At 48.5% G+C, this 15,509-nt stretch overlaps 1 protein-coding gene across 9 annotated transcripts in view; it reads left to right on the top strand.

Annotated features, from left to right (window-relative positions):
* HK1 (hexokinase 1) overlaps positions 1-15,117 on the top strand; it is a 130,758-nt gene extending 115,641 nt beyond the window's left edge. For all 9 annotated transcript variants that reach the window (XM_054436626.1, XM_054436627.1, XM_054436631.1 and 6 more), the window contains 5 exons: positions 2,386-2,485; positions 5,303-5,486; positions 8,126-8,281; positions 11,817-12,050; positions 14,226-15,117. In XM_054436626.1, coding sequence (XP_054292601.1) covers positions 2,386-2,485; positions 5,303-5,486; positions 8,126-8,281; positions 11,817-12,050; positions 14,226-14,370 — 819 coding nt within the window. In that variant the 3' untranslated portion in view covers positions 14,371-15,117. The remainder of the gene's footprint in view (positions 1-2,385; positions 2,486-5,302; positions 5,487-8,125; positions 8,282-11,816; positions 12,051-14,225) is intronic.
* Positions 15,118-15,509: the final 392 nt, after the last annotated feature.

Here is a 15,509-nt window from a genome sequence, read left to right as displayed (position 1 = left end):
AGAAGCATGTGACCTGGCCAAGAAAAGCTCCCTATTTCCTGACTCCACTGCCCGCAATAAAATAAGGGCTCATAGGTTTGTGTTGTTACAGGATTATTATCTTTTTTAGAAAGGTATATCATGACTCTCATACAAACTGAAAAAGAAAGAAGCAGCCCCTGACAGGTGGGCACAGCCTGGCACTCTCAGTTAGGCCTTGGTGTTCTCCTGTGGAACACAAACAATTTCACAGAGTCCACAAACAATTTCACAGAGTCCACAAACAATTGCAGAGCAGAAACATCAGACACAGCCATTCCATCCAGGACCATGATGGATTTAGACAAGAATATGACCAGTCTGTAACCATAGAATTGCCCCTGGTTCCTGACAATATCCAATCCAGAGCAAAGCCCCACTTCTTTAAACCTTCCCCCAAACCACAACACAGACACAGATCCAAATTAAATTTTTTTTTTTTTTAATTTTTAGAATTTTAAAGTTTCCTTTTTTGAGACAGGGTCTTACTCTGTCACCCAGGCTGGAGTGCAGTGGTGCAATCTTGGCTCACTGCAAACTCTGCCTCCCAGGCTCAAGCGATCCTCCCGCTTCAGCCTCCCTAGTAGCTGGGATTACAGGTGGGCATCTACACCCGGCTAATTTTTGTATTTTTGGTAGAGATGGTGTTTTGCCATGCTGCCCAGGCTGGTCTCCAACTCCTGGGCTCAAGCAATCTGCTCGCCTTGGCCTCCCAAAGTGTTGGGGTTTTTAAATAGAGGTGGGGTCTTGCTATGTTACCCACGCTGGGTCTTGCTAACTCCTGGGCTCAAGTGATCCTCCTGCCTCACCCTCCCAAAGTGTTAGGATTCCAAGCATGGGCCACCACACCAAGCCACTTTCCGAGATGCCCCTGGGGTGTGTTCTCCAGTGTTGCAATGAGTAAGTAAAGCCCAACTTTGTTAGATTACAGGTGTGTTTCTGGTGGTCTTTGGCTGGAGGACATTGAAAAAATATAAAATGAAAAATTCCCAAGATTTAATTTAACTCATTAATTAATGAGGGAGTCAGTAAGAGACTGTTTTAAATTTTTTTCTTTTGACTTTTTTTCAACCCCATTACACTGCTCAAAGTAAGAAATTTAAAAAACAAAACAAAACAAAATACTTCAAGTAACAGTCTAAAGAGCAGACAGATACCTAGGCACTAGGCTGTCAGGGAAGCTGAAATGAGTGTCTGAAAGAGGGCTGATTTGTCTGCTGTCTTTTGCAGTTAAATAGAAAAAAAAAGAAAGAGGGCTGAGTTGCATCTGGAAGGGTATGCTACACAACTTACAATATTTCATTGAAAATATAGCTGCGGGTTGGGTGCAGTGACTCACACCTGTAGCCAAGGCAGGAGGAACTTTGGGAGGCCAAGGCAGGAGGAATGCTTGAGCCTGGGAGTTGGAGACCAGCCTGGGTAACATAGTAAGACCCCGTCTCTACAAGAAGTTAAAAAATAAAAAATTAGCCATCATAGTAGTGCACAACCTGTGGTCCCACCTACTGAGGAGGCTGAGGTGGGAGGATTACTTGGGCTTAGGAGGTTGAGTCTGCAGTGAGCCATGGTTGCGGTAGTGCACTCCAGCCTGGGTGACAGAGCAAGACTCTGTCTCTTAAATAAGAAAGGATACCTGCTGATCTATTTTTGCCTGCTTCACAACTATTAGTGTTAATTCTTCTAGCTTGCTTTCCATGCATATACCAACACACACACACACACACACACTTAAAAAATAGGAATTACACCATATATACAACATGACAACTTGCTTTTTTGATTTAATATGAAACAGGTATCCTTCCTCATCATTGCATTTAGACCAACCTCATTCTTTTTCCTGGCTGCGTAGGATTCCAGCATATGTCTGAATTGCCTTTTACGTAGCCCATTTGATCTACACTTGGATTGTTTCCTCTTTCTGACTATTGCATGTCATGCAGTAAATATCCTTGTATGTGTGCATTTGTGCACCTGCATGACTATTTCTCAAGGACAGATTCTGAGCAATGAGTTTGATATTTTCCGTTTTGCCCTCTGAAAGGCCATAATGCTTTAAACTCCAAAGGGAAGAAGCTATTTGACCATTGCCCCTTGTCTCTTCTATTCTATGATTCCCTCTAATAGTATCATCTGTAAAATGGGTAGAATACTTTCCCTTCCTTAGATCTCATGTTTCAGATATATCCTTAATAGCAGGGGTTTAGTCTGTGAAGGAACATTCATTACCTTTTTGTAGGCTGGTAAGAAAACCATCTTAGATGATGACCAGTGGCTCTCTGACTGCAGTGCAACAGACAGAACCAGCAGCATTCAAGCCAGGCATAGTGATCCTATTCCTAAAGCTGTGTCCCTTTCTTTGCAAAGGAATTTGACCTGGACGTGGTGGCTGTGGTCAACGACACAGTGGGCACTATGATGACCTGTGCTTATGAGGAGCCCACCTGTGAGGTCGGACTCATTGTTGGTGAGTGTCCTGGAAGGTCTCTCTCCCTGCAGAAGGGAAGGCTGGGGTTTCCCTGTTTTGTGGGGCCTTGGCCCAGCAGCTTCGTCCTCTGTATGGGGTAGTCTTATCTGTCAGTATCATTTCTTGACCAGCTCCAGAGTTCAGGGCTGGACGAAGGCTGCAGAGTCTCTGGCGGGGGAGGTGGGGGGGGGCCTTTCTTAAGACACCCATAATGCTACACATTGCTTATGATCAGACTGTCAAGAACTGAACTCTCCAGGAATGAGGCCCCAAAAGGCTCCCGTGGGTTGAGTGGAGACAGGTACCTGGAGCGGGCCTGGCAAACATGGCAGCTCTATGGGCCTTGTATGGAGGGGCTCTGGGCAGGTATTGCAGGGGGATGGGGTGGGGAGGGAGTCTGAGGCTGGAAAGGAAGTAGAGAGCACCTCCCGTGCTGACCACACTGAGAGCATGGAAAGGGGCAGGATGGTCTTGGGCACCATTTTGCCTTTAGCAGCCACTGGGTGTGCATGGTCCCAGCCACTGAAGGGGGTTGCAGAGGGGTTGTCTCTGCAGCTTGTTGCCTTGTAGTCCAAACACATTAGGGGTCTGGGCCTCGAGCACATAATTCCTGAAGCATATTGATTTGGGCTATGAGGAAACCATTTGTCCTGCTGGTCCTGCTCCTCACGTTAGGGGATGCTGGGAAAGACCCCAGGGAGTTTCTTAGGCAACATCTGCGGACTCTACCTGGCGAGTGAGCAGTGGCACCCCTGCTACTGGATCAGTTGCTGAGTGTCTAGAGCTTGGGAAGAGGCCCCAGCAGGCTGCCTTCCACGTGCCAGGAAGAACTTTTCATTCATTGTTAAGCCACTCTTCGCTTCTGTTGAAATTGTAAAAAACCTAAGGAGCAGCTCCTGGTGAAAGGTTGTTTGGGGCCTGGCTTTCTCCACCCAGCCCCTCCCTTTCTTTCTATGAATGGGCTTAGGTATGAAATGCAAAGCTAGAGTGACACAGCAGGTCTCCTCCTCCTGCAGGCCCCACCTTCCCTCCTGGGAGGTCAGGTCCGCCCGTTTCCTGGCACCAGGCTCCAGCTACGTTTCATAGCTACTTTTTCTTTCCTCCATCAATTGATCTCTTTGCTCAGGACTCCCATAGGCAAGATGTATGGTTTCCATGTTTTGGCTTTCTTTGCATCTCCCACTCCCATCATCTTCCATTTCTGGAGCTCCTCTTCTCTCAGTTTTAACCTTGGGAGAAAAGGGGGCTGAGAAAAAAAGGAACAAAAATCATCCAACTGTACAGTCTTTGAACTCTACTTAAGCTTCTTCAAAGGGGATGAAAACTACCAAAGCCCTTTTGGTCTGGCCAGGGGGTGTGTCTTGTGTCCTCCTGATGAAAGTTCACCTACATCCCACCCTGGATGGGTGGATGGTGCTCCCGGGCGCATCATTAGCGTCATCCTGGGAGCTTGTTAGAGATGCAGGCTCTCAGGTCCTGGCCCTAGCCTCTTGAATCTGGATCTGCTTCTTAGGGTCCCCAGGTGATCCAGCTGCATATTAAAGTATGTGTGTGAAGCACTCTTCCTGGGTTAGTTGATTGGTTTTTAAATATCCAGTCTATTCAGTGAGGCAAGTTCAGTGACCACAAGCTTGGATATCATGGCAATTAAGATTGCTGTGAAAGTTGCAGTATGCTTGCCTTCAGTTTCTTAGCTCCTCATGGGCTGGAACAGCAAACAGTCTGTGGTCCTTCTATTTTGAGTGACTCTGCTCTAGGGAGTTCAGGAATGGAAGTCAGAGATTCCTGAGCCCCTGGCAAGCATATGCCAGGTTGCATGTGTGCGGTGTGTGGGTCCACCCAGAGAAAGGTGCCTTTTTCACGGAAGAATCCTCTGATCTTCAGAGGTCTGATACAAAAATGATGAAAAACCATTGCTTTTGAAAGCCCCCCTTGAAATGCTGAAGACACTGTCCTGCCCTGAACTGTGGGCTTCATCCCAAGATATGTAGGAAAGCTTATTGAGCAGGCATAGTCCACGACCAACCATCCTTGTCGAGAAAAGATAAGTGGGGCTGGGCGTGGTGCCCACGCCTGTAATCCCAGCACTTTGTGAGGCTGAGGCCAGAGGGTAGCTCGAGCCCAGGAATTTGAGATGAACCTAGGCAACATGGCAAAACCCTATCTCTACTAAAAATTTAAAAAAATTAGCCAGGCATGGTGGTGGTGCCTGTAGTCCCAGCCACTTGGAAGGCTGAGGTGGGAAAATCACTTGAGCCCTGGAGGTGGAGGTTGCAGTGAGCCAAGATTGCGCCACTGCACTTCAGCCTGGGTGACAGAGCCAGACCCTGTCTTGAAGAAAAGAAAAAGAAAATAAGTGAATATCCATGGTATAATAGAAGATAATCCCCTAATATTTTATACACATACATATAGGCATGTATATATTGTATATGCATGTGTGCATGTTGTTGTGTGTGTATGTATATATTTCTTCTTTTGGTCTGAATGTTGCCTAAACCTCTACCATTGACGCTCCATCTCTTTGCTATAAAGCCATCTTCTATTACAATAAACATAACCCTGCCTGGACGGGTGAACACATAGGCTCTTGGTCGAAAGTCAGCTAAGCAGGTGCCCTCTGGGTGATGTGGCTCAGACTCTCCATTTACATTTCAAAATTTTCCTGGAAATCATTGGAAAAGCAAAACTATTACTTTGTTCATCACAAAAAACGTGCCCCCTGCCTGTGGAACCTCAGGCCCCAGACCCCAGGCCCAGTTGCAAGACCCCCAAATGCAAGGCCACCGCTCCTCATTGCCCCCTCGTGTGTTCCAGGGACCGGCAGCAATGCCTGCTACATGGAGGAAATGAAGAACGTGGAGATGGTGGAGGGGGACCAGGGGCAGATGTGCATCAACATGGAGTGGGGGGCCTTTGGGGACAACGGGTGTCTGGATGATATCAGGACACACTACGACAGACTGGTGGACGAATATTCCCTAAATGCCGGGAAACAAAGGTAACCCCGCGTGGCGGAGAGGACACCCACAGTCAGGGTGGGGGCAGCACTTGGTTGCATTCTGCCACTTGCAGTGGAAGAAGTTTCTAGGAGGAGAGGTCTGAACAGAGATTTCAAGACTGGACCCCCTGGCTCACTCCTGACCTTTGTCTTTTGGACAGCAGAGAACCAGGGAGGACAGACCCCCAACATGGTACAAGATGGCCCAGGGTTGATGCCTGTCTAGGGGCTGTCCGTGACTGTTTTTTATCCTGGAGGATTCTGGCCTTCCAGTCCCCTTGCTGTGTTCCTTTCCCATCAGAATAACAAGGGGGTGGGGTGAGGGTGGCTGGGCGGCAGGTTGGGGTGAAGCAGAGGCCCTGTCGCAATCGTCCTTTCCTCCGTGAGCCTCCTGCATCACCTAGTGGCCATGTGGAGCTTTGCAGCTCAGGTCTCAGAGACCATGTCTGAAATGGCAGTGTCTGCCCTTTGTCTCAAGCCCCCAGGAATCAGTCCATCCTCTGCCACGGCCAGGATGAGTTGGTCCAAGTTGTCTCCCCAGAAGCAGAAAGAAGGGCTGGAGCAGCACCCAGCACGAGTCACTCCCTAGCTCCCTCAAGGTTTTTGCCTTTTCTGAATACCACCCATGCTGTTATTTACTTAGTGCTTTTCTTCAAATCAGCTTACAGTTTTTTGTTTTTCTTTTTGTTTGAGGTGGAGTTTCACTCTTGTTGCCCAGGCTGGAGTGCAATGGTGTGATCTTGGCTCACCACAACCTCCACCTCCCGGGTTCAAGCAATTCTTCTGCCTCAGCCTCCCCAGTAGCTGGAATTACAGGCATACACAACCATGCCCAGCTAATTTTGTATTTTTAGTAGAGACAGGGTTTCTCCGTGTTGGTCAGGCTGGTCTTGAACTCCTAACCTCAGGTGATCCGCCTGTCTAGGCTTCCTAAAGTGCTGGGATTACAGGTGTGAGCCGCCGCAACCAGCCCTTATAGTGTTTTTCTTTTCTTTTCTTTTTTTTTTTTTTTTGAGACAGTCTCACCCTGTTGTCCAGGCTGGAGTGCAGTGGTGCGAGCTCAGCTCACTGCCACCTCCTGGGTTCAAGCGATTCTCCTGCCTCAGCCTCCCAGGTAGCTGGGATTACAGGTGCACGGCACCACGCCCAGCTAGTTTTTATATTTTTAGTAGAGACCAAGTTTCACCATGTTGGTCAGACTGGTCTCGAACTCCTGACCTCAGGTGATTTGCCTGCCTCAGCCTCCCAAAGTGCTGGGATTACAGGCATGAGCCACCATGCCCGGTGGCCCTTATAGTCTTTATTGACGTTTAATGAAGGAGGAAAAAGAGGGAGAACCAACAGTACCATAAAGAGACGGTAACTATAAAATGAGTATAGTGAAGAACCATGCTATTCAAGTCTAGCTAGATGCTGTCGCCTACCAAATGACCTGAACTAAAACCCCCTTTGGGCTGAGTGCAGTCTATCATCAAAGTAATCCCAGCACTTTGGGAGGCCAAGGTGGGTGGGTTGCTTGAGCTCAGGAGGTTGAGACCACCCTGGGCAACATAGGGTTGAGACCCTGTCTCTACTAAAAATTAATAACGATAATAACAACAATAATAGTAAGACCTCCTTGGTTAAAAAGCGGGGGGATCAGCAAGTGTTGGAAGGGGTTAAGGACATGTCAGCACCAAACTGGGGTGGTCTTTGTGGTGGAATGAGGACTGGATGGGACTTGGTAGTGGTGCCCACCCCTCTGTGATTCCATTCTGTTTCATGTTCTTCCATGGATCACGTGAAATAGGAGGAATCCTGGAGTATCCGAATTCCAGGGGACTCTTCTCAGCTTTGGGACACTGGGCTTGGGCATGTGCCATGGAAATGAATCAATCCTTTGTTATTTCTTGAGATCCTTGAGCATGGAGAGGGCAGGAAATTCAAAGTCCCAAGAACAGGTTGACCTCCAGCGTGTTGTGGTCACTGAATTCTCCCTCCTGTGTGGCCTCATCACTCTGCTGTGGGCTTGACCAGTACTCTGGGTATTTGCAAAACCTTTAGAAAAATCTAGAAACTTTCCTTTTTTTTGTCTTCTTGTTCCTTTAAGACTTAGCCCAGTCGTTTGCTTATTCTGCAGATATTTTTTGTGCACTTTCCTGAGGGCCCAGTGCTATGCCATGCTGTGCTGTGCCCTGGGGACTCAGAGCTGAAAAAGACACACATGCCCTGTCTTCTTGGGGCTGTCACTACAGCAGTGGTGGTGGGAGGCAGTGAGCTCATGTGTGTTGTGAAGGAGGAGAATGGTGAGGTGTGTGGGAACCTGAAACAGGCAGGTAGAACCCAGGATGGAGGAGGAGGACAGGCTCTCGGGAAGGTGACCTTGGGGCTGAGAGCTAGAAGGTAGCTGAGGAAGGAGACCAGTCTAGTGGGTAGACATGAATGCTGGTGGTTTTGTTTCTGATGTGAGAGAGTGGAGGACTCCCTGGTCCTTTCTGGTCCTCCCACTCTGCCTCTGCAGCAGAGCACAGGGCTGGGCACATGGCTGTTGATGATGCACTTGAGGGGCAGTAAGAGACGCAGAGTGACCGTGAGACCAAGGGCTGACAGTCCTCCTGGCCACTTCCCATAGACACCCCAGGCCCCTCCTTCTGTCTCAGGTATGAGAAGATGATCAGTGGTATGTACCTGGGTGAAATCGTCCGCAACATCTTAATCGACTTCACCAAGAAGGGATTTCTCTTCCGAGGGCAGATCTCTGAGCCGCTGAAGACCCGGGGCATCTTTGAGACCAAGTTTCTCTCTCAGATCGAGAGGTGAGTGGGCAGTGCCTTCCCTGCCAGCGCCCACCCGTCAGAGGTCGCCTGGCTGGTGGATTGTGATGGGCGTGGTAGGGACCCTAGGGGACATTTTGGCCATTTTTGAGGATTTTTTTTCTCCTCTGGAATAGCAGACCCTGGGCATTTGCATAGTGAAATCTTATAATTTTATTATAAATTCCTTTCCTTGGCCTGCCGTGGTGGCTCATGCCTGTAATTCCAGCACTTTGGGAGGCCGAGGTGGGCGGATCATGAGGTCAGGAGATTGAGACCATCCTGGCTAACATGGTGAAACCCCGTCTCTACTAAAAATACAAAAAATTAGCCGGGTGTGGTGGCAAGTGCCTGTAGTCCCAGCTACTCAGGAGGCTGAGGCAGGAGACTCGCTTGAACCCGGGAGGCGGAGGTTGCAGTGAGCCGAGATCATGCCACTGTGCTCCAGCCTGGCCTGCCAACAGAGCGAGACTCCATCTCAATAAATAAATAAATAAATAACTTACTTTCCTTTTATCCATCCTTTATGTTGGGGCATTATATTGATTTATTTGAAATTATGTGTGTAAGAAGGTCATATGGATTCCATTTCAGATGGTAAAAGTGCACTACACATACAGGTATTGGGGGTGCATAGGGCCCACCCTGAATTTATCTGAAAGGCAGCCTGGGGTTCAGCGCCAGGCCACCCAGGAGCTGATGCCCCTCAGCAAGTTGTTCCACCTTCTTTCTACTTTTCTCCTGTCCAGGGAACATTTCTTCCTTGCCTTTGCTGTCTTCCAAGGCATACTGTGTGAGAAGGAGGAAAAATGGTCAGAAAAAACAAAAGCAATTTCACAAATACTGTGTTCTTCTTAGAATGGTCATAATAACCTAACGTAGGCTCTGTGTAGGCTGGGCACGGTGGCTCATGCCTGTAATCCCAACACTTTAGGAGGCCGAGGCAGGTGAATCACTTGAGCTCAGGTGTTCAAGACCAGCCTGGGTAACATGGCAAGACCCCGTTTCTACAAAAGTAACAAAAACTAGCCGGGTGTGGTGGCACATTCCTGTGGTCCCAGCTATTTGGGAGGCTGAGGTGGGAGGACGGCTTGAGCCCAGTGGCGGAGGTTACAGTGAGCTGAGGTTGCACCACTGCACTCCAGCCTGGGTGACAGAGACAGACCCTGTCTCAAAAAAAAAAAAAAAAAAAAAGAAAAGAAAAGAAAAGAAAAATATTAAACCTTAAACAAAGAAATCTAACAAGCCCATACATTGCTCTTACCTAGGCAAAATGGTTTTTAAGTATACAATTTGGTGGCATTAAGTACATTCACATAGTCGCACAGCTATCACCACCATCCATTTCTGGAACTCTTTTCATCTTCTCAGCTGAAACGCTGTATGCAGCAAACACTAACTCCTCATTCCTCCCTCCCCCAACCCCAGCAACCACCATTCTACTCTCTGTCTCTATGGATTTGACAACTCTGGATACTTCATATAAATAGAATCACACAGCATTTGTCCTTTGTGACTGGCTTAATTCCCTTAGCATAATGTCTTAAGGTTCGTCCATATTGTGGCATGTGTTAGAATTTCCTTATTTTTTAATTTTTTTTTTTTTTTTTGAGACAGAGTTTCGCTCTTGTTGCCTAGGCCGGAGTGTAATGGCGCAACCTTGGCTCACCATAACCTCCACCTCCTGGGTTCAAGCGATTCTCCTGCCTCAGCGTCCTGAGTAGCTGGGATTACAGGCATGCGTCACCATGCACACCCGGCTAATTTTGTATTTTTAGTAGAGATGGGATTTCCCCATGTTGGTCAGGGTGGTCTCGAACTCCCGACCTCAGGTGATCCACCCACCTCGGCCTCCCAAAGTGCTGAGATTACAGGCGTGAGCCACCATGCCCGGCCATAATTTCCTTATTTTTAAGGCTGAGTGATATTCCATTGCACACACACACTGCATTTTGTTTTTTTATTCATCCATCCATGGACACTTGGCTTGCTTCCACCTTTTGGATATTGTGACAAATGCTGCTATGAACACGGGTGACCAGTATCTCCTTGAGTCCGTGCTTTCAGTTTGTGTGTGTGTGTATGCACCCCAAGTGGACTTGCGGGATCATATGGTAATTCCCTGTTGAATTGTTTGCGGAACCACCGTGTTGTTTTCCACAGTGGCTGTAACATTTTACATTCCCACCAGCAGCCTGTGAAAGTTCTGGTTTCTCCACATCCTCGCCAAAACTTGTTATCTTCTGAGTTTTTTGAGAATAGCCATCCTAATGGATATGAAGTGGTGGTATGGAAGGTCTTTTCAAGCATGATAGCAAAGAAAGAAATCATAAAGAAAAATGGTCAAATATAGCTACGTAGCATCTGTAAGTAAAAAAAAAAAAAAAAATAGTAATCAAACTTAAAAGGCAACGGTAAACTGAGGAAGACATTTGTACTGCGTATGACAAGATGCCTAGCAGGGCATAGTGGGCTTTGGCAGGTCTGGTCTACACCTGCTCTTCTCCACTGGCTGTGTGCTTTGCAATAGTCAGTTTCTCCCAGCCTCAGTTGCCTTATCTTTAAAATGGGAATAATCATGCATTCATTGGTTGGTTGAGGAGTAAGTAAGGTAATGTATGTAAAATATATGTTACATGGTAAGTCCTCCAAGAAGCCTGGCTGGTCTTCATTGTACCATCCCGGTCATCATCATCTCTTTCAATTTAGTATAAATAAGACAAATATATCAGGAGAAAAGTCTTGAGACATAAGAATTAGTTTATATGGCAAAAAAACAAATAGAAAAAAAAAGATCATCCTCACTAATAGAGAAGAATATAAATTAAACTACAGTCTTGTGATGCCATCTTATAAAACTGTCAAAAGTTGTAAAAAAATGGTCTTTTCCAGTGAGGATAAGTGTGGCCAAATACTCTGCTGAAGAGAGAGTAAATGGATACAATTTTCTGTAAGGCATCTGGCAATGTGTAGCAAAAGCTCTTTGACCCAGAAATTTATCCTAAGGAAAAACATCAGAATTGCACACAAAGATTTATAAACAAACTTTATCAAAATGTTTCTTTATAATAGCAGAAAATTGCAATTAACTTGAATTTCTCTGAGCTGGCTAAAGAAATCATGGTGCATCCCTAGAGGGAATACGGCGGCAGCTGTTTTCAATCCTGTTCTCAGATAAGGCTGTGGGAAATTGCTCAATGCATGAAACAGGAAAGAGAAAGAAAATCACATATCAAGGATAATCCCATTTTGCATATCACGAGAAGCATACCAGCTAGGAAAAATAAACTGGAAGGAAATATAATTAAAATGTTAATAGCATTTTCCTAGATGTTGAGATAGTGAATGGTTTAAATTTTCCAATTTTTATTTTGCTAGATTTGCCAAATTCTCCACAATTTAACATGTAACACTTGCCCTTGACTCTGTTTGTGAATGAGTATAGTGATTGGGGGCGGGGGGCATCCTTTGGACGCGGTCCCCAGGCTGTTCTTGTGGGTCCCGCTTCATCCAGCCCTCTGGCTTTTGTCCCCCACAGTGACCGATTAGCACTGCTCCAGGTCCGGGCTATCCTCCAGCAGCTGGGTCTGAATAGCACCTGTGATGACAGTATCCTCGTCAAGACAGTGTGCGGGGTGGTGTCCAGGAGGGCTGCGCAGCTGTGTGGCGCAGGCATGGCTGCAGTGGTGGATAAGATCCGCGAGAACAGAGGACTGGACCGTCTGAATGTGACTGTGGGAGTGGACGGGACGCTCTACAAGCTTCATCCGCAGTGAGTGGGCCTTCCAGTTGGGATGCGCAAAGCTTGCTGGGATCCCTTTGGGTTAGGGGGTATCAGGGTGTGGTTTATGCCAGGGAAATGCCCTGCGGGAGCCCAGCCAGACTGAAGGCTGTGCGTGCAGGAGCTGGGGATTGTCTGGGACAAGGTAATGAACAGTTTGTAGGGTTTGACTGGGATCCTTAGGGAGACAGAGAAGTGGCTTCACTTGGCCAGCACACACCAGTGGCATGACGTGACCCTCACCCCACTCCTCCTGGTCCCCCTTAGGTGAGGGCTGGGCAGTGGGAGAGGAGGTGAGGGTGGGCGTGGGCTCACTCATAAGCCTGGTGAGCTGTAGCCAGGCCAGAGGCTGTGTTGGGTAAGTGGGGAGAGGATATTAAGGAAGGGGCGGAGCCGGGTGCAGTGGTTCACACCTGTAATCCAGCACTTTGGAAGGCCTAGGTGGGAGGACTGCTTGAGTCCAGGAGTTTCAGTCCAGCCTAGGCAACATAGTGAGACCTTGTCTGTACAAAAAAATTTTGAAAATTAGCCGGGGATGGTGGTGAACGCCTGTAGTCCCAGCTACTCGGGAGACTGAGGCAGGAGGATTGCTTGAGACTGGGAGGTGGAGGTTGCAGTGAGCCCAGATCACGCCACTGTACTCCAGCCTAGGCAACAGAGTGAGACCCTATCTCAAAAAATAAAATAGGAAAGGAGGAGAGCCACTCTCTTGTTCATCTGCTGAATCAGTTTGCTAAGACTGGGAAGGGCGGGAGCAGTTTGGGCCCTGGGCTTCATGTCAGGGAGGGGTAGGGAGTGGCCTCTCTCTGGTCAGGCATCTGACACCCCCATGCCGGAGAAGGACATGTGATTGCACTTGCTGTGTGATTGTGATCCACCGCATGTCTCAAACCTTGGCTTTTATGAATAGGGTGACCATATTATTTATTTATTGTCTACACTAGGGTACTCTTGCTAGTCAAGAGTGCTAATAATTATTACTCTGGGACTGTAGGCAAACTAGGACCATCCCAGATAAATGAGGCCATAGTGTCACCCTACTTATAAGCAACCTCACCCGACTCAGTGTAGACATTACCTGCTTACCTCATGGCCGTGGCTTGGGGTGGAACCATCTGTCTTGCTCCATCCTCACCTCTGTCTCTCCCGCTTAATAGCTGTCCTTGCCATCAGCTGAGGCAGCACACAGGAGTGGTTTAGAGCTAGGCTTTGGAGCCACATACTCTTGGATTTAACCCTGGCACCGTCACTTAGAATCTGTGTGCAATTGCTTAATCCCTGCAAAATCCCATCTTCCTCATGGGGTGGCAGCCACTGGCAGGACTAGAAATTAGAGCTGTAAAGTATGGGGCACCTAGTAGGTCCTCAAACTCCTTGGCTTAAGTGATCCTCCCACCTTGGCCTCCCAAAGTGCTGGCATGAGCCACTGCACTCCGCCCACCTAATAGGTCCCCAACCAAGGACAGTGACTACTTTTGAGAGCCCCTCACCCCAAGCATCTTCAGCCTGGCCCTGCCCTTCATTTTCAGCCGAAATTGCAAGCATGTAGATTCAGCCTTTGTTCAGATACTATCTTCACTGGTGGGTATTCCTGTCTTTGGGGGCCAGGCTGTTGATGGTGGGGTGCTGGGGGTCTCAGGGTTGCAGCTGGAGATGGGTGATATTCATTCCTGCATAGCCTCCTGAACCGATCCAGTGCTTGGCTGGCTTGCGCCTGCCTTAATGATCCATGTTGGCCCCTAACATCCTCCTTGGTTTTGAGGTCCCCCTGGAGCCTCAAGCTCCGATGTGGGTGTGTGTGTTATTCATGTCCTAGCCTTCATAAGCCATACAGAGCAGTTGTGTTTGGATTCGCAGTTGGGCCTCCCTGCTGAAAACTGTGACAATGGGATTGACCATAGGCCCACTTTCCTCCCAGCCATTCTCAACTGGCCACAGCTGCTTCTAAGCAGCCTTCCTCCCAACCCTGTTCATCCTCCTTGTTGTTGGGTTCAGAGTCTCTTTGACTTCTGATGCTTATGTCCCAATAAACCCATCGCAAAGTCGAAGAATCCTAAGTCAAATCATCACCAGTCAGGGGGCTGTCTGTGCTTTGGTGTTTTTGGGTAGGCCCGGCGTCTCTCATCTTCCTCCAACTACCTTGTCCTGTTTTCTCGTCCTTTTTAGCTTCTCCAGAATCATGCACCAGACGGTGAAGGAACTGTCACCAAAATGTAACGTGTCCTTCCTCCTGTCTGAGGATGGCAGCGGCAAGGGGGCCGCCCTCATCACGGCCGTGGGTGTGCGGTTACGCACAGAGGCAAGCAGCTAAGAGTCCGGGATCCCCAGCCTACTGCCCCTCCAGCACTTCTCTCTTCGAGCGGCAACCCCCTACCCTCCCAGCGAGTTGTGCTGGGAGACGCCGGCGCCGGGGCCCGCCGGCGCGGGGAGGAAAGCAAAATCCAACTAATGGTATATATTGTAGGGTACAGAATAGAGCGTGTGCTGTTGATAATATCTCTCACCCGGATCCCTCCTCACTTGCCCTGCCACTCTGCATGGTTTGATTTCGACCTGGTCCCCCACGTGTGAAGTGTAGTGGCATCCATTTCTAATGTATGCATTCATCCAACAGAGTTATTTATTGGCTGGAGATGGAAAGTCACACCACCTGACAGGCCTTCCGGGCCTCCAAAGCCCATCCTTGGGGTTCCCCCTCCCCGTGTGAAATGTATTATCACCAGCAGACACTGCCGGGCCTCCCTCCCGGGGGCACTGCCTGAAGGCGAGTGTGGGCATAGCATTAGCTGCTTCCTCCCCTCCTGGCACCCGCTGTGGCCTGGCATCGCATCGTGGTGTGTCAATGCCACAAAATCGTGTGTCCGTGGAACCAGTCCTAGCCGCGTGTGACAGTCTTGCATTCTGTTTGTCTCGTGGGGGGAGGTGGACAGTCCTGCGGAAATGTGTCTTGTCTCCATTTGGATAAAAGGAACCAACCAACAAACAATGCCATCACTGGAATTTCCCACCGCTTTGTGAGCCGTGTTGTATGACCTAGTAAACTTTGTACCAATTCAAAGACCCCAGTGATGCTTAATGGCTGGGGACGGGGGGGACAGGCGGAGGGGGGCGCAGTTTCTTGGGATGTGGCAAAGACCAAACACTGGGGAGTTTTGTGGCCTTCTGGCCGGAGGAGGTTTTTTTTTTGAGATGGAGTCTTGCCCTGTCGCCCAGGCTGGAGTGCAGCGGCACAATCTCAGCTCTGCAACCTCTGCCTCCTGAGTTCAAGCGATTCTCCTGCCTCAGCCTCCTGAGTAGTTGGGACTACAGGCGTGCATCCACACACCCAGCTAATTTTTGTATTTTTAGTAGAGAAGGGGTTTCACCGTGTTGGCCAGGCTGGTCTCCAACTCCTGACCTCAAGTGATCTGCCTGCCTCGACCTCCTAAAGTGCTGGGATTATAGAACAAG

This window comes from Pongo pygmaeus, chromosome 8 (genome assembly GCF_028885625.2).
Source record: "Pongo pygmaeus isolate AG05252 chromosome 8, NHGRI_mPonPyg2-v2.0_pri, whole genome shotgun sequence".
NCBI lineage: Eukaryota > Metazoa > Chordata > Mammalia > Primates > Hominidae > Pongo > Pongo pygmaeus.
Note: the sequence above shows the minus strand (reverse complement) of the source record. Positions and strands in the feature narration are given on the sequence as shown.